This window comes from Anticarsia gemmatalis, chromosome 27 (assembly GCF_050436995.1).
Source record: "Anticarsia gemmatalis isolate Benzon Research Colony breed Stoneville strain chromosome 27, ilAntGemm2 primary, whole genome shotgun sequence".
NCBI classification, from domain to species: Eukaryota; Metazoa; Arthropoda; class Insecta; order Lepidoptera; family Erebidae; genus Anticarsia; species Anticarsia gemmatalis.
This window is the reverse complement of record NC_134771.1, coordinates 2,568,690-2,595,950: the sequence shown is the minus strand read 5'-3', so window position 1 is coordinate 2,595,950 and position 27,261 is coordinate 2,568,690. Positions and strand designations below refer to the sequence as shown.

Here is a 27,261-nt window from a genome sequence, read left to right as displayed (position 1 = left end):
CCCACACGGGACAATTATTTGTGCGATCCACAAATAATTGTTTCGGGTCTGGTTGTGCTTTGTGTCCGTTGTTTGTATGTTTGTAAAAGTCCCCGCGACACAAGAGCAATTCTTAGTGCGGGAGTTTTTATTTAAAAAAAAAAAAAAAAAAAAATCTACCTTTAATTTTCAATCGCGTTTATGACTAGTTACAATCTAATATTATATTTGCTATTTTTGCTTAGTGATTACAGTGATTGAATGGAACTAAGTCTTATGACTTGCGCCACAAGAGTATTGCAAGATACAAATTAGCGGCAGTCGAAGTTGGCATAGTTTATTGTAAATCCCTCAAGTGCGTTTGTTGTTTTAGATGTAATAATTAATATTGTCTTTAAGATAATTAAAATAAGTTATTCCGTGGATGGGATACCGAGTTCTTTCGTGTTTAGGAAGGCACGTTAAATTGGGTCCCGGATGGCATTTTTAAAGATCTTTGACAGTCGTTAACAGTCTTGAAAGTCTGACAACCAGTCTTACCGAGGGGTATCGAGTTATAACCTAGATAACTGTGTTGTGGAGGTCCGATAGGCAGTCGATCTATGTAGAATACTGGTATTCTGCTTCATCTCGTGAAACTGGAAGCCGACTCCTCGACAATATAAATCAAAGTCACTTCCCTCGTCTGTCCCTATGTATGTATGCTGAGATCTTTAAAACTACGCAACGAATTTTGATGCGGTTTTTATTAATAGATAGAATGATTTAAGAGAAAAGTTTATGTGTAAGAGTTGTAACTTTTTTTTTGTAAAATAACTGTTTAAACAGGACAAAGCCGCGGCTGGCCGCTAGTTTTAGCTAAATAATTGATATTTGTCATCGGAATGCTGAGCTGATAATAATCGGTTTTATAGGATGAACCTCATTGGAGCATGATAAATGAACGCATTCTACTTACTGCTCTACTGGTATATAAAACAATGATATCTCTAAACCTAGGTTGACTGACACTGATTGTTAGTTTATTTTGAACGCACATTGCTCGGAAAATACATGTCCGATTTGGGAAATGAGAAGTAATAAAAATGTTTGCTTTTCAATCAAAATTAGACTTTAAGTAAGTTTACTGTTTAACAATAATTTAATTACTGCCACGCAGAGATTTTGGGTTTGATTCTCAGGTCGGACATAGTGATATTGGCTTTTTAAAAATTTATATAAGCTTATTGCCAATTGTTTGGTAACGTATCCAGCAATAGGCTCGCCTCTTATTACATGAGACTAACATTTATAAGGTTGAAACGAATATATTTCATATACCTTTGCCCAAACCTTCAGGTATCAAAGGCGTGATCTTATGTATGATTTATATTTAAATTTAAGTATACAGTTAATTTATTGAATAGCAAATTGAATTTAAATAAATTTAGCTCAACACCGTCATCTCAGCTTACCCTTTAGGAGTAAAGTCGCGATATTATTATCGACAAGAGATCGTTAACAACACATGTAATTATAAACGCGTCAAGTATCTATTGAGATTATACAAAGATTTGTACTCTCTAGATGTGACCCGTACATACAAAATTAAATAAATATTGTGTGCTACTACCTACCTATTATAGATGCTATAAGTAAAAAAAAATCAAACTGTCTATAGTAGGTAAATAAAATATTAGATATTTCTTGAAATTTGAGCTCGATTGAAGAATTAGGTGGTGTGGAATTGTGTAGAATTTTACAAAATTAATGTTACAGAAAATGTGTTTTAAGACCCTGATTTGTTTATGTACAAAACCCAAAAACTTAGGACGTCGCCAAAATGATAGCTGTAATTCTTACTAATAATACAAATATAAATTGAGTACCTGGAATCCCTAAATAGTAAATTTTATATTTGACTCAAACGAAAAAAATATAGGCAGCTAGGTTGATTTTTTAAATCATCATTAATGTTAACACCCTTTGTAAAAGCAAGTCTACTAATGGATGCATAAGATATAGTTATTCGAAATATATCAGATAAAATTTGGTGATTAAATTTTGAAAATAAATCTACTCCTGACTGTCACATCCAGTAACAAAACATCTTCTACAATTAATTACTAAGACATGTTGATAAATTTTCGATCAAATTTTAATAAACTTCCATATGATTGGCTCATTAAGTGTCTTGTATGAGTATTTGTAGATACTTTATTGATTAAACGAGTAATACTCGACTCAGTGATAGAAGCGTCTATTTATTATCTCTGTTCTGTGGGTTAAGCAAACCCTTGGTGAGGACATAAAATGGATAGGTTAGGTTAGCTCACTGGCCGGTAAATCATTAGTAGGTTACGCAACTATAGCGCGGACGTTCCACAGATACCGTAGATAGATAGTATAGTAGATAGGTGACCGCATAGTAGTGTTTGAACTGAGAATCCGTGCTTTGGAAGGCATGTGAAATTTGGCCCCGGTTGTTGTCAATTAAGATAACACTCGTTAAGTCATGTCAAAAGCTCTTCGGTTGGCTTGAATAACTTTGACACTAAGTTGACCATTAACCATACGATAAGAAGATTTTCTGTAACAGTGAAAGAATACGTGATGATAAATATGTGTCAATAATCTTTAAAACAGTGATAGCCGAGTGGTATAAGTTGGTACCTCTCACAAGTGGACGCAGGTTCGAAGCAGCATACCAATGACTTTTAGAAGTTATGTGTGTATTAGAAATTTATTATCACTTTTGCGAACAGTGAAGGGAAACATCGTGATGCAACCTTGCATGCCTGAGAGTTCTTTATAACAGTTCTTGAAGGTATGCTAAGTCTTAGCCGCACTTGGCCAGCATGGTGGACACAAAGCCTAACCCCTCCGTAATGAGACGGGAGGAGACCTTAGCCCAGCAGTGGGACATTAATGGATTAAATTTATATTAGGTATATAAAACAGTTATTAAAGGAATGCAAAGTCATAATCAACCCAGCATTTTTGGGAAAAGATCTTTGCCCAGCTGTGGGACAGTTACAGATTAATTTTATTCTTTACATTGTTCCTTCCAGGTTTGTGCCACCCTAGGTACAACAGGTTCGGTCGCCTTCGACAATCTCCGTGAGATAGGCAACGTGTGTGACCGCCATGGCGCGTGGCTTCACGTCGATGCGGCTTACGCTGGGAGCTGCTTCGTCTGCCCGGAGTTCCGGTATGTATTTGATGAGTAGCTTTTGAAGGTTTTGATACGTATGGCTTTTGGCAGTTTGACTTTTGACATTATAGTTTATGGGTTTTTAGTGTATTTTAGTATTTTTCTGACAATTTTCTTTAGTTATTTATGTATTTGTTATATTACAGACACTGGTTGGATGGAGTGGAAATGGCTGACTCCTTCGCTTTCAACCCATCCAAGTGGCTCATGGTGAATTTCGATTGCACTGCTATGTGGTAAGAATAATACGCAATCGTATCTAAGAAATAATACACAGTGGCTAATTAGCACTTAGCACACACAAAAATTTGCTACTAAAACTTTAGTAGCAAATTTTTCCTTGTCATAAAATGAGCGTTTTAAAATAAACCTAATATATTATATAGGTCGGGGAAAAAGTCTTTTCGCATAAAATCTCTTTGGCTTCCAGAATCACAAATGAGTACACGGTTCATTAAGTTTCTTTCAGTGAGCTCGTGAGGTACCCAAATATCGAGCTTTTTTGTGTAGAGAAAAAATATATTACAAGTTCTTACTATAATGCGAAAAGACTTTTTCCCCAACCTAATATTATAACGTAAGCCTAAAACAAATTGATTTAAGAAATGTTTAATTCCATACTTTTATAATATGTGAGTATCCAGTAAAAACTTATACGTTGAATAGATACGCACTTACGATATCAATTCTTTATAATTTTGTCTCTTTCCTGCCTAGTACTTGGAAAATAATGAGTAGGTTTATTTAGAAGTAGTAATATAGATAGAAAGAATAAAACTTTAAGTGTCTGTTTCCAGGGTGAAAGACAGCACGGCTCTTCATCGTACCTTCAACGTGAATCCTATTTACCTGAGGCATGAGAATTCAGGTGAGTTTAATATTACTTTTATTTGAATACCATATTACTAAAAATTCACTTTTTTATTAGAGGATCACTCAAAAAATTTTATGCAACGACTTACCATAGAAGTCAATAAGAATGTTAATGTTCTAATCTATTTTAATTAAATTGGGAAGATAATATTTTAATTTTGCTGAAACAAAAGCAACCGTTCTTTTTAACCTCTGGTAAAAAGAAGGGTTTTATGAGTTAAATCCATATGTATGTCTGCTTGTCTTTGGTACCTAGTACATAAACAAGTGAACCGATTTGGATGCGGCTTTTTGAAAATTATTTCTAATCTTTAAAAATCATAATAAATACAAACGTAATTGGCACTTTAAATGGGCTAATAACTTTTTTTCTTCTTACAGGCAAAGCTATCGACTATATGGTAAGTGTGAGAAAGTTCTGAATTTAATGTTCTTTTCAAATTAGTATTAATTCATTGTTTTAATGATTAATTTCCATTTACTCATCTGTGTTTGTTGAACTGTACCTAAATGTTAAATGTATTAATGAACTTAAAAACTTAAAGGTTTTCATTTACTTATACTTACTTATAAATACCAGAAAAGTATCAAAAGAATAATATTTTTGTTTTAATCGCATAAATTAATTATACTATAACTAATTAATTCACTTTTGTTGCTAATATTTTAATAACTGTACTAAAATAGGACGAGAAAGATCGTAAAGACATCAAGAAAAGACCTCTAAGAAAAATCAACACTGCATCAAATGGAATCGAACATGAGACCTTCCTCGATGACAAACTCGACATCTTAACAAACAACATCGACGAAGACATACAAAAGATAAAAGAAAAACTCAAAACCAAAAAAGATTTCAACGGCAACTTTAACAACGGCAAAGTTAATGGGGAACAACAAAATGATGTAACTAATGGAAAATCACATGATCTCAAAATGAATGGCAATATAAATCATATTAATGGTAAACAACATGATGGTAAGTTAAATGGTGATTATCAAAATGAAGTAGAGACAAACCATCAGCAGCACAATGGTACAAATGGTCAACATCACTTTGATACAAATGGTAAACATCACTTTGATGCAAATGGAAAACATCACAATGATGCAAACGGAAGGCATCAAAACGATGGCGATGTAAAGACAAACGGCCAACATCACTTTGATACAAACGGTCAACATCATTTTGATACAAATGGTGACCATCAGAATAATGTAAAGCGAAATGGTCAGCATCACAATGATGAGACTGGTGGTCATCACTTTGATACAAACGGTGACCATAAGAATAGTGTAAAGATAAACGGCCAGCATCATAATGAATCAAATGGTCAACATCATTTTGATACAAATGGTGACCATCAGAATGATTTAAAAACAAACGGTGAACATCACAATGGCACAAATGGTGGACATAACTTTGATACAAATGGTCAGAATCAAAATGTTTCAAATGGTGAACATCATGATGATGTAAAAACCAATGGAAGTCCATGCAATGGTGATGATGATCTCAATCTTCACGGCTACAGCACGATGTCACCGGGCTGTGGTGATAAAATACAGTTAGAAGACCCTCATAAGAAGGAGCTACTTGTAAGATATTGTAAAATGATGTATGGTGGTGGGTCGGGTTATTTTTTTGGGTTACAGGTTGAATTGGTGATTGGTGAAGATGCTTGTATATTGATATTTTGTTAAGGCTTGTTTATATTTATAGTTCTGGTAGAAGTTGTGAAGTTATGTTTAGCGCATTTTGAACCATTTATATCAAATTCAAATTAGTGATAGAAAATTCAGATATTATTTGCTCAGAACAGTCATATAATAAATATGTTTTTAACAACGTAACATTTAAAATGTGTATGAAACATAAACATTGTCATTATACTGTTTAAAACGCTGTCTTTGTGAAACACGTACTAAATAAAAAATAATCGCGTCACAACCTATTTTCTCGGCTAAATGGCTTGATATGAACTAGGATATAAACAAGCCTAAAACTAGGTTATAAGTGCACGAAAGCTTCAAAATTAGACTTTTGAGAGTTTCAGCACAATTTTAATAAGAATTGTTTTATTTTTCAGCATTGGCAGATTCCCCTGAGCCGTCGTTTCAGGGCGCTGAAGTTGTGGTTCGTGCTACGAAACTATGGAGTAGTTGGCATTCAGAAGCATATTCGTGAGGTCAGTAATCATAACTTATCATATCACTATAGTATTACAATTTAATAGAGAGCCTTGGCATGTAAATATAACCCGGTAGAATCACCAAGCTAAAACTAGGTGTATCCCCCGAAGTTATATGGAAATTATTTCAGTCCTATAATAAATCCCTACATATTATATCTTATATTATTACATAAAATTTCCATGCCACAATGTTAGTGACCGCATTCCTTCGAAACAGCTTGACCGATTTTCATGAAATTTTGTGAGCATATTGAGTAGGTCTGAGAATCGGCTACCATATACTTTTACATACCCCTTAGTGATAATGGTTGACCTCCCTTAACATTTTTATTTATATGGCAAAAATAAATTAGCTGGGTCAGCTAGTATGACTAAAAAATGTGTTTTATCCTACTTCAACAGGAGATGGCTTTCAAAACGACCGTTTTTTTTGTTTCAGAGTGTGCGCCTGGCACAGAAATTTGAAGCCTTAGTACTTGCTGACCCGAGGTTCGAAATCCCTCAGCCCAGGAACTTGGGTAAGTTTCAATAAAAGTCCATCATATACATACGTGTAAAACTCGAATTTTGTGAAGTTCGTACCAAGTGGCGTTGGCTCTGGCTACCACTATGGAAAAAAGACGTGATATTATGTTTGTATGTATGTATGAAATATAGCCCGCAATTTAGCCCTAATCTGAATTATATCAAAATAAATTATTAGTTTCTTAGGTATATAATAACTTTTGATTGTCTCCGTGGCGTAGTAATTATGGTCCTCACGCCGCTACCATTGCGTCGTTCATGGGTTCGATTCCTCACAGAACAATTATAGTTGCTTCATGTCTGGTACTGTACTACTTGTACTGTACTTTGTGTCTGTTATTTAAGTATGCTTCTAAAATTCTTAGTGCAGCAGTTGTTTGTTTAATAATGAAATTAAATTAAACATTTACACACCAAACTTAGTAGGTACACCTAAAACTTCAAGTTTTATGACTTAGTATGGACTCCAATCTATTTTTTCACCGCAGGTATGGTAGCATTCCGCTTGAAAGGCGACAACGCCCTCACTGAACGGCTACTAAAACGGCTGAACGCTCGCGGCTACATCCACGCAGTACCTGCCTGTTTCAAGGGCATCTACGTCATCAGGTTCACTGTCACCTCGCAGAGGACTACTAACCAGGATATTTTGGGTAAATACTGCAAAAAATATATTTCAGAGGTTTTCAGTTGTTGAGTATTTTAGATTGTAGGGTTCATTCTTATTGACTTTGATATAAAACATTTAACGCAATTCGCTGGTGATGGTGTCAAATTGTATACCAAGTACCAACAATAAACTTTAAATAAAAAAGTGGCATGAAAAAAGTGTGTAAGTCATTAAGAATTAGAGCTACCTAAAGAGATGTCAATCAATAACATTGTATAAAAAAGTATGTGTACACCATTATATATATTTAATGTTTAATTCTTTTTTAATGTTACCATTTTTTGTTTTATGTTATTTTTGACAGTTTCAGTATTTGAATTTATTTTCAGATGACTGGAATGAGATAAAGACTGTGGCTAAGGAAATATTGCTAGATGTATTCGGCTCCGAGAACGGCAACATTGTCGTGCCTAAGAAACCTAGGATTTCTTTGAGAGGTACCATTTTTATTTTTAATTTTCGAGTCAATAGTGGTAGAAAATCGCCACAAAAAATGTATCCCACTAAATCCCTTTAATTTAAAGAATTTTTCATTCAACTTCTCCACTAGAATGGACCACTAAAGGGAGCTTCTTTCAAATAAATAATCCATTACTTTATTATTGCCGGTCAAGTGTCTCCTCCCTAATACGGGGCTCTTCAGTCCACAGCGCTGACCAAATACGGTGATGTAACTAAGCAAAATCATTTTCTTCTATGTTTCTCAGAAACCCGTGAACTGAACGCGACCTTCGGCACCAGTCTGCTCCTGGCCAACAGTCCGATGAGTCCAAAGATCGTGAACGGGACCCACGTGGCCATATGCGACTATGAACAGGTGCTGACATCTTGCGCGCAGACCTTCGCGCAACTGAAGATGGAGCCGAAAGATAGCCCTGGTAAGTCTTTTGATATAAGTATGGTGGATTTTGAAAATGGTGATTAAAGGTTCTGGTTTGGGATGCTTGTAAAAATGGGCTTGGTTTTACTGGGCTCACGGTATTATGCAAAATGGAACTACTGATGCTTTATTTTGATCTTAATAGACCTATAAAAGCGCCGCCAGGCGGCAAAACTTAATATGTGTGAACCTGATCGGCACAAGCCAAATAAGTGAGTCGAGTCGGTTTTGTTGTATATGTACATACATAATGCAAGCCTAAAGTATAAAAATATATTATGTATTTAAAGTTTGCTTTCCAATAACTTTTATTTAGTTAAGTAGAATCTAAACTAAGTTAAACAATATTTTTCCTGAGATTTAAAGAAATCTTCTTGGTGTGGCTTTTAACAATATCTCTAAAAACTACTGACCGAATAAGTAAAATGCTTTTTACTAAGTTGACATAATGATAACTGAACTGAACTCTAGAATCCGGGGCATGAATCTCTCAAAAAATGCTTTTTAACAACCTGACACAATATTAACTTATAGTATATACTTATAGAATTTGGACCAGAAATGCCCAAAAAATTGCTTTCTAACAACTTAAGCTTGTAACTAACCCATAGAGATGCGCCGTCGCATCCGCGGCATCAAGATGTGCGGCAAGAAGTTCTCCCTGGACTCGTGCATGGACATGGTCCAGGGTCTGATGGTGGAACAGTCTCTGCCGCAGTGCTGCGAGGATAATGAGGATGTCTCTAATGGTGGGTGTGGCTTTTATTGTGAGCGGAATGGATGGTGCAATTTTTGATCAGATTAAATATTTTTTCAAAATGTTGTAATTTCTGGATATTTAATTTTCGTACGAGAGTGCTATAAACTTTTTCAAAATTAGTAAAACTTAGGCTATTTTATTTTCGTGCGAGAATGTTTATTCAATATTCTTGGAAAAGTGGAGACTAGATATTTCACATAAGGCATAATTCCATTACAATGTTTTTGATTAGATTGATTCGGCTTTGTGGTGAAATCGTAACATACAGATATAGTTACCTTTGTTTCTAAATTAATCTTTCTTTATGGCTACGTCGGGTTTTTAATTAGTTTCAGTCCTTCGGAAGCATAATCTAAAATAATTCCTGTCAAAATTTTTGTTTCTAATTTCGGTGATTCATTTGTAATAGTGTAACGGAAAAACACGGTTGCTTGTAAATTCATTTGTCAGAATATAAGTATAAATAATGTCTTCAAATTGCACTATCAATTCTGATCATTTACTAACTATACGTAGTTTTAATAGCAATTAAAAAAGCGGCTAACATTTATAAGGGGTTATGGTAGAGAATGGTAACTGGTTTTACTTCTCATGATTTTCTAAAATGTTATTTGGGATGGCGTTTAACAAATTTCTGTGTATTTTTTGTTTTTATTTTTGTTATCAATTTTATTTTTATCTTTATAGGACATAATAAGACAGAACTGATACATACTTCAAGTTCGAATTAAGGTAATTCAATGTATTTTGAAAAGGTGGTGGAATTACTAACAAACCATAATAATGGAAGTAACACTTTTAGACATACTAATTTTCTATCATCGTTTAAAACAACTAAAAAAAATAAACACTTGTTTCAGCTTTAACGTGCTCTTTTTGCAATTAGTATAATTATTTTACCTATTTCAAGCCAAGATTTTGAATGATAAAAAAACTACACAGGCTTCATATACATCATTGCAATATTTCTATCCTATTCATCTTCTAATCTAGATAAATAAACTAAACAACAATTCTCTTTTCTTTACAAAGTTAATTAAAAACTCCAGGATCCAGCCCCGGGGACAGGTCATCACACTCATCATCGCCAGTGACATCTATCGGCACGATTAAACAACACCCAGACTCAGACACCAACCAACTTCAGGTACCACTACCGCCATCTAGGCAATTCAGATCGAAGTCCGTCGACGTCTCCCTCTCAGGTCTCTCACTAGATGACGCTAAAATCACAATTGATGTTAAGAATAACGAAATTATTATCACACCGACCAGTTCTAAGGATGTTGCAGAAGAAATTAATGCGTCTAAATCGAGTTATAGCGATATAGAAGAGAAATTAAATATTGGTGAGAAGATTACACAGGCGTTTGAAAATTTTCAAGATGGTTTGCAAATGTTAAGCGATTATAAGAGTACTGTTGAAAAAGAAAAGGATGATGATACAAAGCTCACTATAAGAGGGCCTGGGAGTTATATTAAAAAGTTGATTCAGCAGTTCAGTGAGGGACCTTTTGAGGGGGAGGACCCGAAGCCTGAGAGTGAGAGGGCCATGTCTACTCAATCTATTAAAGATAGGGCCGATGCTATCTGTAAAAAATGCTTGCATTATAAAGGTAAAATTTCTAAGTAATTTTAGATTGAAAATGTCTTCTTTGAATTTGTTTGTTCGATGAAAAACTTTTAGAAATGTTTTCTAAGTTTTGTAATTTATTTCGAAAGTCGGTTAAATAGAGTCGTATGCTTATATTACTTTTAACCGACAGAGGATTATTTTATTTGCATAAAAGAATTGATGCCTTTAATTGCTTGCAAATCACAATTGTTAATGTCATAATAATTATAACCACATTAAAATTACCAGGTTTCTAAAAGTATTTGTTGTAGTTGTACCTTTTAGAACACAGATATAAGTAATATTATTTATCACGATTGTAATATTGAGTACAGCGCCATCTATCGGCCGTACTGTAACAATTCTGAAATTCATGAAAAAAAGGTACTTAGTTATTGCTTTTGTCTGAGTTTATATAATTAGTAAACCTGTTGTACGAATAAGTTAAAATCATTAATAATTAAGCATTTTAAAGCTTAATGGGGACGGCTAAGTTTATCTAAGTTAATGCACAATTTCATATATTTCGTTATAATAAAATATTTTTTGTAATATATTTTGTTATTAGTTATTTTAAGTAAATATTAAGTGCAAAAAATACGAAAAAAATGTGTATTATATTCGCTTTTGTAGTAAAATGTGTATTTTGAAATAAATTTAGTTAAATTGTATAATAATAATAATTGTAGTGTTATAATTCAAGTATTATATTATACTCGGTGTTACTGTTAAAATTAATAAAAAAAATTATGGCTTTTATGTGATAGAATAGAGTAGAATGTTATATATTTGATGTAATTTAGAAAATATAATAATAATAAAATAAAAAAATCAAAAATATATTCAAAATACTGCTGTGCAATATCAATAAAAAATTAAATCGCTTATATTGCAGTAGAAAGTTACAAATTGTAAAATTATATATTTTATAATAAAAAGTGTATACCCATATCTTAATTGTAATCTTTATCACTATAGAAAAAACAAAAATGTACTTTATTTCTCTGCAACTAATGCCATCTATTGGGCAAAGTTGACAACTTTAAAACTGTATTTTTTTTATAATACCTACCATTCTTTCTCTATCAAAATTAAAAAAAAGAATCTTAAAAAATGATATGTGAAATAAGTTATTGTATTCGAATATTTATGTTATTTTTCGAATTGTGAAGTTAGAAATTGTTTTACAATATATTGTAACCAAAAATATTAAAAAAAATATATCACTATTGTATATCGTGTATGATACGTATTCATAGACAAGTAGAGTAGTTAATGTATGGAAAAAATATTATATTTTAGCTTTAAAACGTTTCAGTGCAATAAATATGTTATGGAGCATTAATTGCTTGGTTTTATTTACTGGTGGATAATAATTTGTCTGCCTAATCCTGAAAATATTCACCATTTTTTTATAAATAAAATGTTAATATTGTTTTTATTATGAGCGCCATCTAGTGAAGTATTGTATGAATTACTACTTCGATGTTGAGACGTGAGATGGCGTTATAGTTTTAACCATTTTATTATTACTTCTTCATCATAGTTTAAAACATTTTTACCTAAGATGTTCTTATAAAAACACTTTTAATTAGTAAAGTACGTATTTGTTTTATTCACGCTAAAAAAACATTATACGCATCTTCTCGTTACATGTAATAGTACACACACAAAATAATAGATGGCGCTGTTCTCTATGAAATTATTCCTTTAACATTCTTTCAAATCATCACATTCTGTGCAATACAGTATTTAGTTACCTGCCAATCAGCTACTCTTTATGAAATGTCTAAAAGGCTTTTCTAGCAGAAATGCTCTCGAAATGATGTCACACGATTTGGAAGCCAACCCCAACATTAGGGTGGTCCAAAAAAATTTTTTTTTAGTTATCACTTTCGCCATGGGCTTAATTTGTTACACGTATTTGAAATAATAACGTTGCAAAATTTGAACAAGGTAGCTTTAGTGGAAGTGGGTGCTCAAAGCAGTTATATTTTAGATTTTTTTGTGAAAAGTGCAAATTTTTCTTTCACTGTTATAGGTATTTTTTGGGTATTAAACTAAGCTAATTCATTATATATATGACTGTTTAAGTGTTTAAAACTAAAAAATATATTTAAAAAAAGTGTTTTGTTACATAAAATAGGGACAAAATATGTTCAATAACTCGACAAAACCACGATATTTTTCTTTTGGGTTGTTGAGATGTGGAACCCTTATCAAGGCTCAATCAACATCTTACTCTTCGGCAAGTTTTGCTTCTTCATCACCACTTAATTATTGAACATATAAATTTGATAAATTCTGCGCGCGGTCTTATTGAAAATGTGGTGGAAATATGGAAAAAATCGGGAATTTCGACAAGACAATTAGACCATTGCATAGAGAAATTTATTAAAAATCTTCATAATTATAGTCATAATCACTGTGCTTTAGTCAGTCAAGCTCTCCTCAAATACCACTATTCAAGAGATTCAGTGATACATGGGAGACTTTTTCGAAAAAGCAGTATGATAGTCTGATTGATAATTCGGATACGGAAAATTTCGCCCTGAACACACTTGAGACTCTTACCATCGTAAAAGCTGGGGAAAAACAAGTTAGCGATTACTACAAGGAGTTAATTGAACTCACTATAATCGTTTGAACAAACCACCTTCTAAATTCATTGGCTGGCCCCAGGTCCAATACACCACGCTCGATGGATGTCTAAATTGAGTTATGCTATGATTTTTTTTCTTTTCAGGCATTATTTACACAGACAGTTATTGTACAAATAATTCCTTAAAAGAATAATCTAAGTAATTAAAAGTTAAGAACAGCTAATAGCTCGATTAATTAGTTTTGGTGCTCATAAATACACCAAGACTTGTATTGAAACGCCTTTAAAAACAGATGCACCAAGAAATGACTTGTTACTTTAAAAGAAGTTATAATTGTACGATGCCATTGATTTTGAAATAAGTAAAGCTGCAAGGAAGGTCTTAAAGCGTCACCTGTGGTATTTGCCAGACGAACTTATTATCTTTGCTCTGTTTTCCGACAAGCTTTTTTGTGGCGAGAAAATGGCCACAGTTCATCAAATGAATGCTGATCGTAGTTCTCGTCCAGAACGAGGTGGCAGTCGTTAACTGTCATTTGATACACATTATATACTTTTGCGTCGGAAAGTTCGCTAAAAACAGATTTTCTACTAGATTTAAGGACTTTTTCTTGCAATTACCATCTGAGGTTTGGAATGAAAATGCTGATTATCTTTAAAGCAAAAGTTGCATAATTGCTTGTTATTAAAGAGGCTGCGGAAGGGGGTGTGAAACTATTTGAAGACTACAATAGCTTGCTCACTAAGGACGAGGAAGAAAAACAATATATTATTACATTTAGTTGAAAAAAAACATGCAACTTGTGTCTACTGAAATTTCTAAAAAGGAGTTAACTAACTCAGTTTTAGATTGATCATAAAAGTTTTTACAATAACATAAATTCGTTTTTGCTTTGATCATTCATTTTATGTGCCTTTTAACTACTTATTACAATAAAAAGTCTTACTTTGATGTACCTGTAGTGAAATTTTTGCACATACCCTTTTTGAATATTTTACTAAAATTTTAATATTTTCATCGCCGTTGAGCATCCACTATTACATAAGATAGAAAGCTGATTTTTTAAATATATAATAAGTATGATTGGTGTAACAAAATGGGAGGGTGGCGAAACATCTATTTGAAAAAAAAAATTTTCCCCTATATCGGTGGACCACCCTACCCAACATAGTTGGAAGAAAGGCTAGGCTGAAGTATAAAGTATTTAAAATTTCGTTGACTTGGTTGTATACCATATTATGTATTCCGCATTCATTATTGTCTATAACATTGATACAAAGATATACCTACATTACAGTTTTAAAAGTCAGAGGTTACAAACATAAATATTTATAAACAAAATAAAATTAAACTGCGTAAAGTGAATTGTATTTTCCTTATTCTTTTATTTTTCTTTATCCAAGTATTTTATATGTACACTAGCGGACCCGACAGACGTTGTCCTGTCTAATAAATAAAAAAATAATTAAAAAACCATTGTCCAGCGGACAAAATTGTGAATCTAAACCATTCTCAGATCCCCTTGAACACACACAAAAAATTTCATCACAATCGTTCAAAAGTTCAGTGACATACACACTTACAGAAGAATTATATATATAAAGATATCACATTTTAAGAACACACATGTCAACAAGCCTTGATACCTGACAGGGCTTAATTTTTGTTACATTCATAACATCACGGCTATTATACCCGTAGATATTGGCAGAGGTATATGAAATACTCCCACGTTTCGCCATTTCTAATGTTAGTCCCATGTAACAAGGGGCGAGCCTATTGCCATATACCGGACACGTTACCAAACTCCGGACTACTATTGAGAGAACATTCTAATATAACTTAGAAAAGACTGATAGTAGTTTGCCTGACCCGGGAATTGAACTCGAGACCTCATGATCAACAGTCGGATACACTACCGACCACAGAGGCTGTCAATAAACTACAATTGTCAATAAATTATCATATTATTATACTTATAACACATTTTATCATAAGTAATTATCGTCGTGCCATATTCATAATATTAAAATATAATAATAATTATTAATTATTGCTCCAACGGTGAAGGAAAACATCGTGAGGAAAGCTTGCATGCCTAAAAATTTGTTTAGTATATTTATTGAGGCATGCAAAGTCCCCAACCCGCACTTGGCCTGCGTGGTGGACTCAAGGCCTAAACCCTCCCTCATTACAGGAGGAGGCCCTTGCCCAGCAGTGGGACATTAATGGGTTAAATTTGTTTATTTATTAATTATTCATTCATTTAGTACTACCACAACAATATCAAACCCTAATTACAAGTCTTAAAAATACTTATCATTCTCAGATTCTCAGTCAACTTTCTCAGAAACTGTTGTCCCCCACACAAGCCTGCTCAGGATCCACTGGGCATGGTATATCAGGTATATTGCTGCTGCTATCCACACGAAGAACAAGTAGAAATGAACTGACCCGAGCAGCACACCAAAGATCGGGTACACCCATTTACCTTTGATTAAATAGACCATGATGACACTGGAAAATAATATAGTTATTATAACACGATTTTATAATATTTAGTTGACAATAAGTAGAATTTAAAGAGCTCAGATATTAATATATATAAATAGATAGTTTGGCAGTCAGTCAGTCATTCAGACTGTCATTTAGTCAGTCAGACATTTAGATAGTCTTACAGTCAGTAATACAACCAGTCATTCAGTCAGTCTTTCAGTCATTCAATCTGTGGTCCGGTCAATCAGTCAGTCATTCACTCAGTGATATAAGTATTATCTAAAATCAAAAAACTGATCTACTGACAATCTGAAAATTTCGGTAAAAATCTGACGACCTCACACTCCCGTAAAACAGTAGTAAGTTAGTCAATCAGTCTATCACTCAGTCAGTCTCTAATTCAGTTAGTCAGTTAATCGGTAATTTAGTCAGTCTATCAATCATTATGTCAATGGCTCAATCATTTAATTACTTACGTCGACACATAAACAACTTCCAACATCCACGTAGCCAGTAACCTCCACTTATGGACCTTCGGCAAAGACCGCGGCTTGAAGACCACCTCCCATACTGACAGAACAGCTATAGAGGTATGCATGATGTGGTTGGATACAGGTGGGATGGCCAGGTCTATGTCTACTGGGTAGATAAGACTGCGGTCGAAGTGGAAGAACGACCAGAAGACCGAGGAAACTAGCTGAAAAGAATTACAAAAAAACGGTTTAATAGACTGAAAATCAGTCTAGGATTCAACTGGATTCAGCTGAATACCAGACTTTTACTTGGCGCGATTGCGTATCGGACGTCCACAACTCAAGTGCCTGGATTTATAACATGATACCTAAGACTGGTTGTCAGACTTTCAAGCTTCTGACTACTGGTAACGACTATCAAAGGTATTTGAAAATGACAGCCGGTACCCAATATTATTTTTTTCATATCTTGGTAGATAGCAATATAATGCCTTCTTTTATGTGGTCAGTTAAAATCTGGTAAATATTTCTTTTTACTTACTATAGTACTAGGCCAGACAACCACAGTGAAGAAAGCATCTCTGAATTTCACCAAAATCTTCGGCAATTTGAAGTCAGGACAATTTGAGTGTTTCAATGTCAATACATCGCAGTAGAGCGCTACTACCGCATGTATTGTTTGAAATGTCTGTAACAAATACAAAATAGAACACATCAAGTTCTTTTTCCATACATACAAAGTATTAACATACCTACATACATACATACATAAAATCACGCTTCTTTCCCATAGGAAAAAGCAGACGCCAAAGAACGCCACGAAATAGATTATAAATAAACATAACACATTAATGTCCCACTGCTGGGCAAAGGTCTCTTTCCGTAATGAGGGAGGGGGTAGGCATCGAGCCCACCATTTTGGCCAAGTGCGGGATGGTGACTTTGCATACCTTCAAGAACTGTTTAAAAGATATCTCAGGCATGCAAGGTTGCATATCGATGTTATCTTCACTTTTTGAGCAAGTGATAATTATTTTTAACACACACATAACTTCATACATCTCATGATATTTGCATATAATATTGAGTATTTCTTTATCCAACGGTTACGAATAAATTCTTGAAAACGACGGACCAACATAGAAAGAGAAACCCCTATTTTTCCCCTCAATTCTTTAAACCGCAAATTCTAAAACTTAGCGGAGCATAAACTCAATTGTTACCCATATAAACCACAACATGCGACATAATGAACATATTATTAAGTACACGACGATTCACTGCATCATATTTCATTATGAGTAACTAGAATCGGAACTCATCTTCGTCCACGTTAAAAAAAATCTTTGGTAAAAGTATCCTATATGTTAATCGATATAACCTCGATTAACATAGCTATCAGTGTACTAAGTTTCATTATAATCCGTCCATTCGTTTTTTCGTGAAAGATATCAAACATACATCCATACTTACAAACTATCGCATTTGTAATACTAGCGACCGCCCATGATTTCGTCCGCGTGAAAACCCTTCCCGTGTTAATGCCGGTCACTTGGGAACTCGGGGATAAAAAGCATACGTGTTATTCTGGATCTTAAGCTACCTACATCCCAAATTTCATCGTAATCGGTTCAATAGTATTTGCGTGAAAGAGTAATAAACATCCATACATACTTACAAACTTTCGCATTTATAAAATTAGTAGGACAAATACTAATATCGAACCGACATCACGTCTAGACGGGCTGACGACAGGGGGCGAGGTATGGGAGGGGGGTTACAGGAGGGAGGCACTCCCCCCCCGCGATGTCTGCGATACCCCTCAATTAAGCCCTCCCGCTTGTACGCAAGTCGTCAATTGATTTCAATTGCGTAATAAATTGAGTGACAGCCGAGTGCCATAAGCATTCGCGATTTTACAAATGAATAAAAAAATAGAAAAATATGTGAATATTCGTAGCTAATTAGCTATGTGTGTATGTTCTCTTATGTAAAATCTTGTTTATTATATGGCAATCCCCCATTATATATATTTTTTTAGTTTAGGTTTGTTGTTATATAGCGGTAACGGCAATGCATAATTTGTGAAAATTTCAGCTATTATAGTTTATGAGATACAGCTTGGTGACAGACGGACAAACAGCAGAGGCTTAGTAATAGGGTTCCATTTTACCCTTTGGGTACGGAAAATTTAAAATCATACACCAAAAACCTTGCTCATTTATCACCCTACTAGCTGACCCGCGCAACTTCGCTTGCGTCACATAAGAGAAATAGTAATAATAAAATAAATTAACCCATTACTGTCCCACTGCTGGGCAAGGGTCTCCTCCCGTAATGAGGGAGGGGTTAGGCCTTAAGTCCACCACGCTGGCCAAGTGCGGGTTGGGGACTTTGCATGCCCTCAATAAATGTATTAAACAAATTTTTAGGCATGCAAGGTTTCCTCACGATGTTTTCCTTCACCGTTGGAGCATGTGATAATTATTTCTAATACACACATAACTTCGAAAAGTCATTGGTGTGTTGCCTCGGATTCGAACCTGCGACCACTGGCGTGGGAGGTGACAACTTATACCACTCGGCTATCACTGCTCTATGAAATAAGTATATATATAAGAGAAATAGTAGTAAGATTATATTTTTGCCGTTTTTGTAACGTTTTTCACTGGTACTCTGCTCCTATTGGTAGTAGGGTGATGATATATATCCTATAGCCTTCATCAATAAATAGGCTATCCAACAGTAAAATAACTTTTCCATTCGCACCAGTAGTTCCTGAGATTAGCACGTTCAAACAAACAAACTCTTCAGCTTTATAATATAAGTATAGATTTGTTACAAGCATTCATAATACTGATTTTAAGCTGCATACATGACTACAGCGGAACGTTTATAGTACCTATGTTAGACATGTTATGCCATGGTAACCAATGACAACCTGCGTTTTATACCCTGAGGGTGGAGGGTGACCTTACAGGGGTAACTCACCCCTGAACGGTATGGCCATGACGTAAGTACTAGAGATTTTTGTCGGCTACTTAGCGGTAGTCACAATGGCGTGTTTTTAACCCGTTACTTTCCTACTGTTGGGCAGGGGTCTCTTCTCGTAATGAAGGGTTAGGCCTGAGTTCAACACGCTGGCCAAGTTCGGGTTGAAGATTTTGCATGCCGTCCAGAAATGTTTTAAACTAGTTTTAGGCTTCGACCGGAATCGGACCGAACCCGAGAATTGGTACTTTAAATGCAAAATGGCACAAAATTATAGCCCACGCGGACAGAGTCGCGGATAATAGCTTGTTAATAAACAAAATAAATATCACTACATATTTGTCCCGGGTGGCATTCAAATCCACCACACGCGGCGCTACGGTTAAAGCGGCAAGGTGATCACGTTAACCACTGCGCCAAACAGTTGCAACATGAAACTGTAAAATTAGTAAATGTATATTTCCGCTAGAATCACGTACTTTATAGCCACACCGGCAATAGGGGGACATCCGCAAATTGGAGGGGCGACATCCTCCCCCCTCTCCTCTCTCCCCCGTACATTGGGTATAAAAGGCAGGACGCAGCTACAATATTTCACTGGTTAAGCCGAATAGGAACTGTCCAGTCTCCTAATCGACTTAATCAGCTCTTCAAAATAATATTGAAACAAATACCCTAGTGGTATAAGCAGTTGTATAACTGCTAACCACGAGGTCCCGGGTTCGAGTACCTAGTGTTTTTTTAACGCCCGGTTACTGAGGTACGTTTAGCGGTAGTTTATCTATTCGATAGACGCTATTGAATAGATAAACTACCGTTTAATGTACTCAGGAACCGGGGGTAAGTCATATTAGAATATTCTCAACAACTTTGGTGACGTGCCCGGTATACATATAAAAAATGTGGGTTTATTTCATATAATTCTATCTATACTTATGGGTAGTAGGTACAGGCGTGAAGGTATCAAAAAACTGTTTTTGTGGTGAGTTACAATTACAATTTACGACTATTATGTCTTTTTCTAATAGTTTTATTTAAAACATACTGAAAAGTTTGTGACCTATGAAATACCTACACCCTTGTTTCGTCATTAACAATGTTTATCCCATGTAAATGACGGGCCTTGCCATATACCGGGCATGTTACTAAACTACTACTATTGAGAAATATTCTAATATAAATAAGAAACAATCAAAAGCATGTTGTCCAACCAGGGAATCGAACCCGAGACCTCATGATAAGCAGTCATATATATACACTACCGCTCAGACCATAGAGGCGGGCCAATTTTCTAAAGCGCAATACACATTGAAATCGCTGACCCGCCGACACAACTCAGCGGTGTGTTGGCGGTCTACACAAGCGCTTATTTGGCCTACTAGCCGACTCGCCGAAAAGCTCTGCTGTGTCAATCCAAAAATACTGTAAGTCGACATATTGCGCTATGTTGTTAACAGAGCCCAATCAATTCTTTTAAGTCAGTTTAGTTTCCGTAATTAACTTTTTTATAACTTTAATACTGTAATTAACTTTTTTATAACTTTAATACTTATTTAACAATATAAAGGAAATAAAAGAATTAAGTATTAACTTTCAAATTAAGTATTTTCACGGAAAAAATACGGTAAAGAAGAAACATATAATTATATTTTGTTTATTATCTCATTAACTAACTGGCTTTATAAAGTTACAGTGTTTGGATTTGGCAGGGTAGAGCTGCCGACGTAGGTCGGCGGGTAGGCGACTTTGTGTGTACTGCGCTTTATAATATTCCCAACGGTAAATGGTTGGATGGTTACGTAATATGACAATAGGCTCTTATTACATGGGACTGACAATGTAACGCTGACATATGGTAATAATAGGCTCGGCATATGTTGTTTGAAACAGCACAAAATAATGGATATGTAAGCACGTTTTATGTACTTCTGCGTGCCTCCGAGTACAGCGGACGTGATGGTTTACAAATACCCTAATTATTTTTTACTTTTTACTAATCTTACTTTCTTACTAATATTATAAATGCAAAATTGGACGGAAATTTATCAGGTACTCAATCGCGCCAAAACTGCTTAACGGATTTTCATAAAATTTGATACGAGGTTGTGCTCGTTAAGCAACCGTTGGCGCGGTCATTATACAGATGGGTGACCGCATAGTAGTATCTGAACTAAGCGTCGCCGTGCTTCGGAATGCACGTAAAAAGTCGGTCCCGGTTGTCGTCAATTAAGATAAGAGTGTTAAGGCCGTCGGGCGGCTTGAACAACTTTGACACTAGGTTGACCACTAACCATACGACAAATAGATAGATAGTATAAAGCCTGGATTAACACACCTAATCTGTATTTGGGTCTAATTTTAGACCACTACTATTTTATCTGAACCGGCACCGACCTCAGACATACATAAAACTACACCTCTCTTTCATAAGGGTAGGCAGAGACGAGAGAAAAACATTTTGTACGATCACAAACCTCCCTTGCTTCATTCACATCCATACATCTTGTCTTACACCAATCTCGAAACTTACTGTCTTCAAACTAAGCAGAGCTTGTAATATAAGCGTATTACGAAAATTAATGGATGTTTCTTAAGATTTGACATCACATCCCGACTGTATTTGGGCCTAGTCTAAGTTTAAAATATGTGTCTCAAACGAGATTCGAACTGATACTTACAAAAGTCCAGCAAGTGAAGAAATACAACTGCATCTGTTGATACTGTCTGACGTAGTCATTCTTCATCGCGTCTCCTTGGAAACAGCTGATCATGTATAATGAGTTTGTAATGTGTAGCACTATGGTGAATATGTACGCCGGGATACGAAAGTAGATGGCGGACATTTTGCTGAAATGAGATAGAGAGTATATTATATAATACTTTTGTTTAAATATAAGTAGATGTTACTGTACATTATTACTGGTCTTGAGTTCGATTTCCAGGTTTATTCATCTATACTAATTTTATAAAGCTGAAGAGTTTGTTTGTTTGTTTGTTTGTTTGTTTGTTTGTTTGAACGCGCTAATCTCGGGAACTACTGATCCGATTTGAATGCCATTTATCGAGGAAGGCTATAGGCTATATACGCTACGATCAATAGGAGCAGAGTAAGTGCTCATTCACGTTGACTCGCGGGCGCGGTGGCGGGCGCGGTCGCGAAATATCAAACATATTATGGCGATGTACCGAAGTGTTCACGTACAAACCGTTCGCGCGGTCTAAGTCGCGGGCGAGCTAGCGGCGTCGCGCGCGGCCCGCGTGGCGCGCTCGCGCCAATATCAAACAAGTGAAGATGTTCGTGTGTGTTCACGTCGAACTAGCGGTGGCGGGCGCGATCCACTCGCGATGTCAAGTAAGATCAACCAGTTTGAGCCAGTTTGAGCCAAACGCCCGCCTGGCGGCCAACGTGAACACAAATCGCCACGTCCCCGCGCTCGCGACCGCCACCGCGCCCGCGAGTTCCAACGTGAACAAGCACTTACAGTTACAAGAACGGGGAAAATTATGATTATCTTAAGTGACGCAAGCGAAGTTGCGCGGGTCAGCTAGTAGGATTATAAATAAGTTTATGAATTACTAGAGGCCGCCCACGACTACGTCCGCGTGTAAACCCTTCCCGTGTAAATCCAGATTCCTCTGGAACTCCGGGATAAAAAGTAGCCTTTGTGTTATTCTAGGTCTTCAGCTACGTATATACCAAATTTCATCGTAATCGATTCAGTAGTATTTGCGTGAAAGAGTAACAAACATCCATACATACATACATAAATTTTCAAAAACTTTCGCATTTATAATATTAGTAGGATTTATAATATTAGAAGGATATGGGAAATTTTGTGATGATCATAATAAATAATTTAAAATAATTTATTAGTTTATCCAATTTCCACTCATTGATGAGCTCGTAAGAAAAAACAATTGAATTAAATAAAATGTTTAAATATCTTTAACTACCTTGACATTGACCATTAATAAATTAGCATATAACATAGCAATTAAGAACTTTACACGTGTTCTGTTCATATACTAGTTATGACCCTGGTTCACTCGCATATAGCGATTATTTTAATTCCGATTTCTCGTATTTTTACGTTCAGTTTATGATTAACTTGTTTCTGAATTAAAATGTAACATATTCATACTTCTATATACTCCTCAATCTTCACCTGAAAGTCCTACTAAGATCTGTTTAGTAAATTTAACCCATTAATGTCCCACTGCTGCGCAAGGCTCTACTCCCGTGATGAGGGAGGGATTAGGCCTTAAGTCCACCACGCTTGCCAAGTGCGGGTTGGGGACTTTGCATACCTTCAAGAACTGTTCTAAAGAAATCTTAGATATGCAAGGTTACATCACGATGTTTTCCTTCACCGTTGGAACAAGTGATAATTATTTCTAATACACTCAATACACACTTGGAAAAGTCATTGGTGTGTTGCCTCGGGTTCGAAGCTGCAACCACTTGCGTGGGAGGTATCCTCTCATACCACTCGGCCGACACACCAAGATCTGTTTAGCCGTAAATAAATACAAGAGCACTCAGAAAGGTTTGCGAATAATAGTTCTTTGTTTGAAACAGTGTCAGGTTTTAATTTATTTAAAAAATACATTATTTACGAGTATAAATACATAAGTTCTAAATCATTTTTTTTATATTTCAAAAATAAATTACCGTGTCTCACTGAAAACTGAAACTGCTTTAAGAACATTTCTGGGCGATAAAATTTCACGATTTCAAGTGTGGCTCAAAACTAGAAGAAGCATTTTACTGACTTCAAACTGAGTTTATAGATTAAGGACTTTTGAGAAATATGCGTTAACTAGGTTTTTGTAAATTAAGCGAAGTTGGCATACTTTAGCCGCTGAAAAGTATGGTCGTTTTTTGCCGCCCCCCTATTATCACCTATATCAACAGCTCAGTTGACTTTTAAAATAAATAGTAGCCAAAGTTTGATCCCAGGCTTTTAACTCAATCTCATCATAATCGCTACAGCAATTTAGATGCTAAAGCGAAACAGACAAACTTGCGCATTTATAGGATTAATAGAATTTATAAGGAAGTTTGTAAGGATCGTACCAAGTAGCGCTCTCTAGTCTCTGTGTACCCCTATGGGAAAAAGGCGTGATATTATGTATGTATGTATGTAGAGTTTATATAGTTATTCAAGATCAAATTAACACAGTTCAAGAAAACAATCCATTGTTTTATTTTTTATAATTATTTATTTATGTCCCTTAATTTAAAGTTAATTATGAAGACAAAAAATATGATTAATGAAGGTTTAAAAATAAATGAGTTGGGTTTTTCAGAGACTTTAATCCGACGTTCAGTTAAGGTAACCTTGAAGTGTTAAAAAATATTGATATAATAAAAATTACAACACATTTTCGGTCGTTTTCAATAACCTATCTATCCATCTATCTAATCTATCCACATTTACTTTAGACAAACATTATCTCTTATTTTTCGTTCGGTAGTTTTTTCGTGAAATAGTAAATTGGGCATTAGACTTGTAAGTAAGTACCTTAGACGCGTCATGCGTGCGTTACATGTGCGTGACGCGTGCGTGATCCCACCGGTTATTACGAAAATAATTCATAAACAGTTGCGTGACATTCGCGGGAGCGTGACGTGGGCGGTTTATTACGATTAAGTTATAAAATGTACCCTTGTGAGGAATGATGAAATAAAAACAATAAATAAAGCTGATTATATTTTTCAGTTTAAGACATAACCTGTGTATTGTTTATGTTACTAGCTGACCCGCGCAACTTCGCTTGTTTCACATAAGAGAATCATAATTTTCCCCGTTTTTGTAACATTTTTCACTGGTACTCTGCTCCTATCGGTCGTAGCGTGATGATAGCCTACAGCCTTCCTCGATAAATGGGCTATCTAACACTGAAATAATTTTTCAAATCGGACCAGTAGTTCCGGAGATTAGCGCGTTCAAACAAACAATCAAACAAACAAACTCTTCAGCTTTATAATATTAGTATAGATGTTATGATATCTGAAAAATGTGCTATGTTTTGTGTGTATTTGTAAATAAATAAATGATTTACCTATGAAGGTAGAGTTTAAATGTTCTTGTATGCATCATGCCTGTTAAAGCGGACGGTATAGACAAAAAATATGTTAACGTTTCGCAGTTTAAAATGTTAGGCGTATCTTTTGAGAGATACCAAGATATACTCCGGAGTTAGGTAACGTAATCTCACGATTTCAAACTCCGGGCTACTATTGAAATAAATATTAAAGAAAACACTAATAGGACTTTGCTTGACCCGAGAATTGAACCCAAGACTTTGCATTCAACAGTCACTCACACTACCGCTTAGACCACAAAAACAGTCGTAACCTAACAAAAACTAAAAATAAATCTTAAAAAAATACCCTAAATTCTATAAAAATAACACTATACTTACAATTTATAATTATTTTTCCTTTAACACAACCACAAAAAACAGTTTTTCACCACAAATCACATAAATCAATAATTAATTATATACTAAATTATTTATTTATCAAAGAAACCACTACTTTGCACACAATACGAACACACACTGTAAATGGATAAGAAATAGTAATTTTTGTTCGATAACAACTAGTTTTACAACTAAGTTCAAACCGCGACCTCGCTTATACGTACTTCATTTACCCCCGGTTTCTGAGTACATTTATCGGTAGTTTATCTATTCAATAGCGTTTATTTATGAGTTTAAACGTTATTGAATAGATAAACTACCTCTAAATGTACCTGAGAAACCGGGGGTTAGACCGTTGCGTCAGCCTATAATTCCACAAGAAAAGATTTTCCGGGGTAAAAACCATCGAATTATTATTTTTAATTTGGAAAAGACAACTCAAATATTTAAGGGAGGGTTTGAAATACAAGAATTTTGGAACTAATCAACTCAGATCACAATTAAGAATGATGAACCCAAACACTTTTGGAGAGCCTAAAATCATTTCAATTGTCATTTCTTTTCAAAGACACCTCCCGCATTAAGAATTGCTCATGTGTCGCGGGTACTTTTACAAACATACAAACAACGGACACCAAGTACTACCAGACTCGAAACAACTATTTGTGGATAGCAATATTTGTTCCGTGTGGGAGTCGAACCAACGACCTCTCGATGCACTGGTAGTGGCGTGGTGACCACCGTTACCACTGAGCCACGGAGGCCGTCAAGTACTATTGGTAAGGTAATTAATAATTGATTTGAAAACTAATTATCTTAACGTTTCTCGTATATTAAGCCATCATAAACCATCAAAAAATTACAAAAAAGAAACTCCCTTTCCCCTCCTCTTGTTGTGTATATGTCCCGAAAAAACCGCAATATAATTTCATCAAAAGTACTTAAAACGAAAATCGAATCCGGGATCACTCGATACTCCCAATAACACTATTTATCTATTTTGATAACTACACAGATAAAGTATTTCTTTCATAATATTATGATAATATGACCTGCGAGGGTCAAGATAAATGTTTAAACAGGAAGTTACTACACAGTACTGTATTATGAAGCGGTTGAATGCATATAAATGTATAACTATACTAATTACTGACTGACTGGTGACTGCACTAAATTTACAAAGTCATTTTCATACATACATAGGTATAATATAATATCTTCATGATTCATTGAAACCAGCCAACTGTGCAGGACTTGGTTTATCCCCTCGTCTATGGAGCGACCGGCTCCCGGTCGGTGTTGCAAATGCCGCATCTGTGGAGCGATCGGGAGCCGGTCGCGAAAATTACACCCCTGCTGTAAGGGGTAGTTTCTTTTTTCTTATATTTAGGAGTTTATATTATAATTACTTCCCTTTTTAATCTTACGAAAGCTTCATAAACTACCAAAATTTTGTTACTGGAACAAGATTTCGGCCGGTACACGTCATTTAAATATCGTAATTGTCGGTCGGATCGGACGGATCGGATTGTCGGATCGAACCCAGTAAATCGGCTCCACAGACAAGGGGGTATGTATA

General features: G+C 35.1%; 2 protein-coding genes across 7 annotated transcripts in view; one reads left to right on the top strand and one right to left on the bottom strand.

Moving 5' to 3' along the window:
• Hdc (histidine decarboxylase) overlaps positions 1-12,029 on the top strand; it is a 28,051-nt gene extending 16,022 nt beyond the window's left edge. The window contains exons 8-20 of one of the 6 annotated variants that reach the window (XM_076132171.1): positions 3,030-3,169; positions 3,319-3,408; positions 3,970-4,040; positions 4,427-4,446; positions 4,733-5,644; positions 6,136-6,234; positions 6,680-6,758; positions 7,254-7,418; positions 7,765-7,872; positions 8,143-8,313; positions 8,927-9,064; positions 9,763-9,807; positions 10,125-10,263. In XM_076132171.1, the coding sequence (XP_075988286.1) occupies positions 3,030-3,169; positions 3,319-3,408; positions 3,970-4,040; positions 4,427-4,446; positions 4,733-5,644; positions 6,136-6,234; positions 6,680-6,758; positions 7,254-7,418; positions 7,765-7,872; positions 8,143-8,313; positions 8,927-9,064; positions 9,763-9,806 (2,037 nt within the window). In that variant the 3' untranslated portion in view covers position 9,807; positions 10,125-10,263. Of the gene's footprint in view, positions 1-3,029; positions 3,170-3,318; positions 3,409-3,969; positions 4,041-4,426; positions 4,447-4,732; positions 5,645-6,135; positions 6,235-6,679; positions 6,759-7,253; positions 7,419-7,764; positions 7,873-8,142; positions 8,314-8,926; positions 9,065-9,762; positions 9,808-10,107 lie in introns of all 6 variants that reach the window. The other 5 variants (XM_076132172.1, XM_076132170.1, XM_076132173.1 and 2 more) reach the window with 5 other exon arrangements.
• A 2,631-nt stretch (positions 12,030-14,660) lies between these two features.
• On the bottom strand, positions 14,661-25,819 carry LOC142984553 (androgen-dependent TFPI-regulating protein-like). The gene is made up of 5 exons (XM_076132255.1): positions 25,683-25,819; positions 21,932-22,100; positions 16,804-16,950; positions 16,266-16,486; positions 14,661-15,810 (listed from the first exon to the last, which is right to left on the bottom strand). Exons 2-5 carry the CDS (start codon positions 22,094-22,096, stop codon positions 15,627-15,629), a joined length of 717 nt encoding a protein of 238 aa, XP_075988370.1. The 5' UTR covers positions 22,097-22,100; positions 25,683-25,819; the 3' UTR covers positions 14,661-15,626.
• Between the last annotated feature and the right edge of the window lie 1,442 nt (positions 25,820-27,261).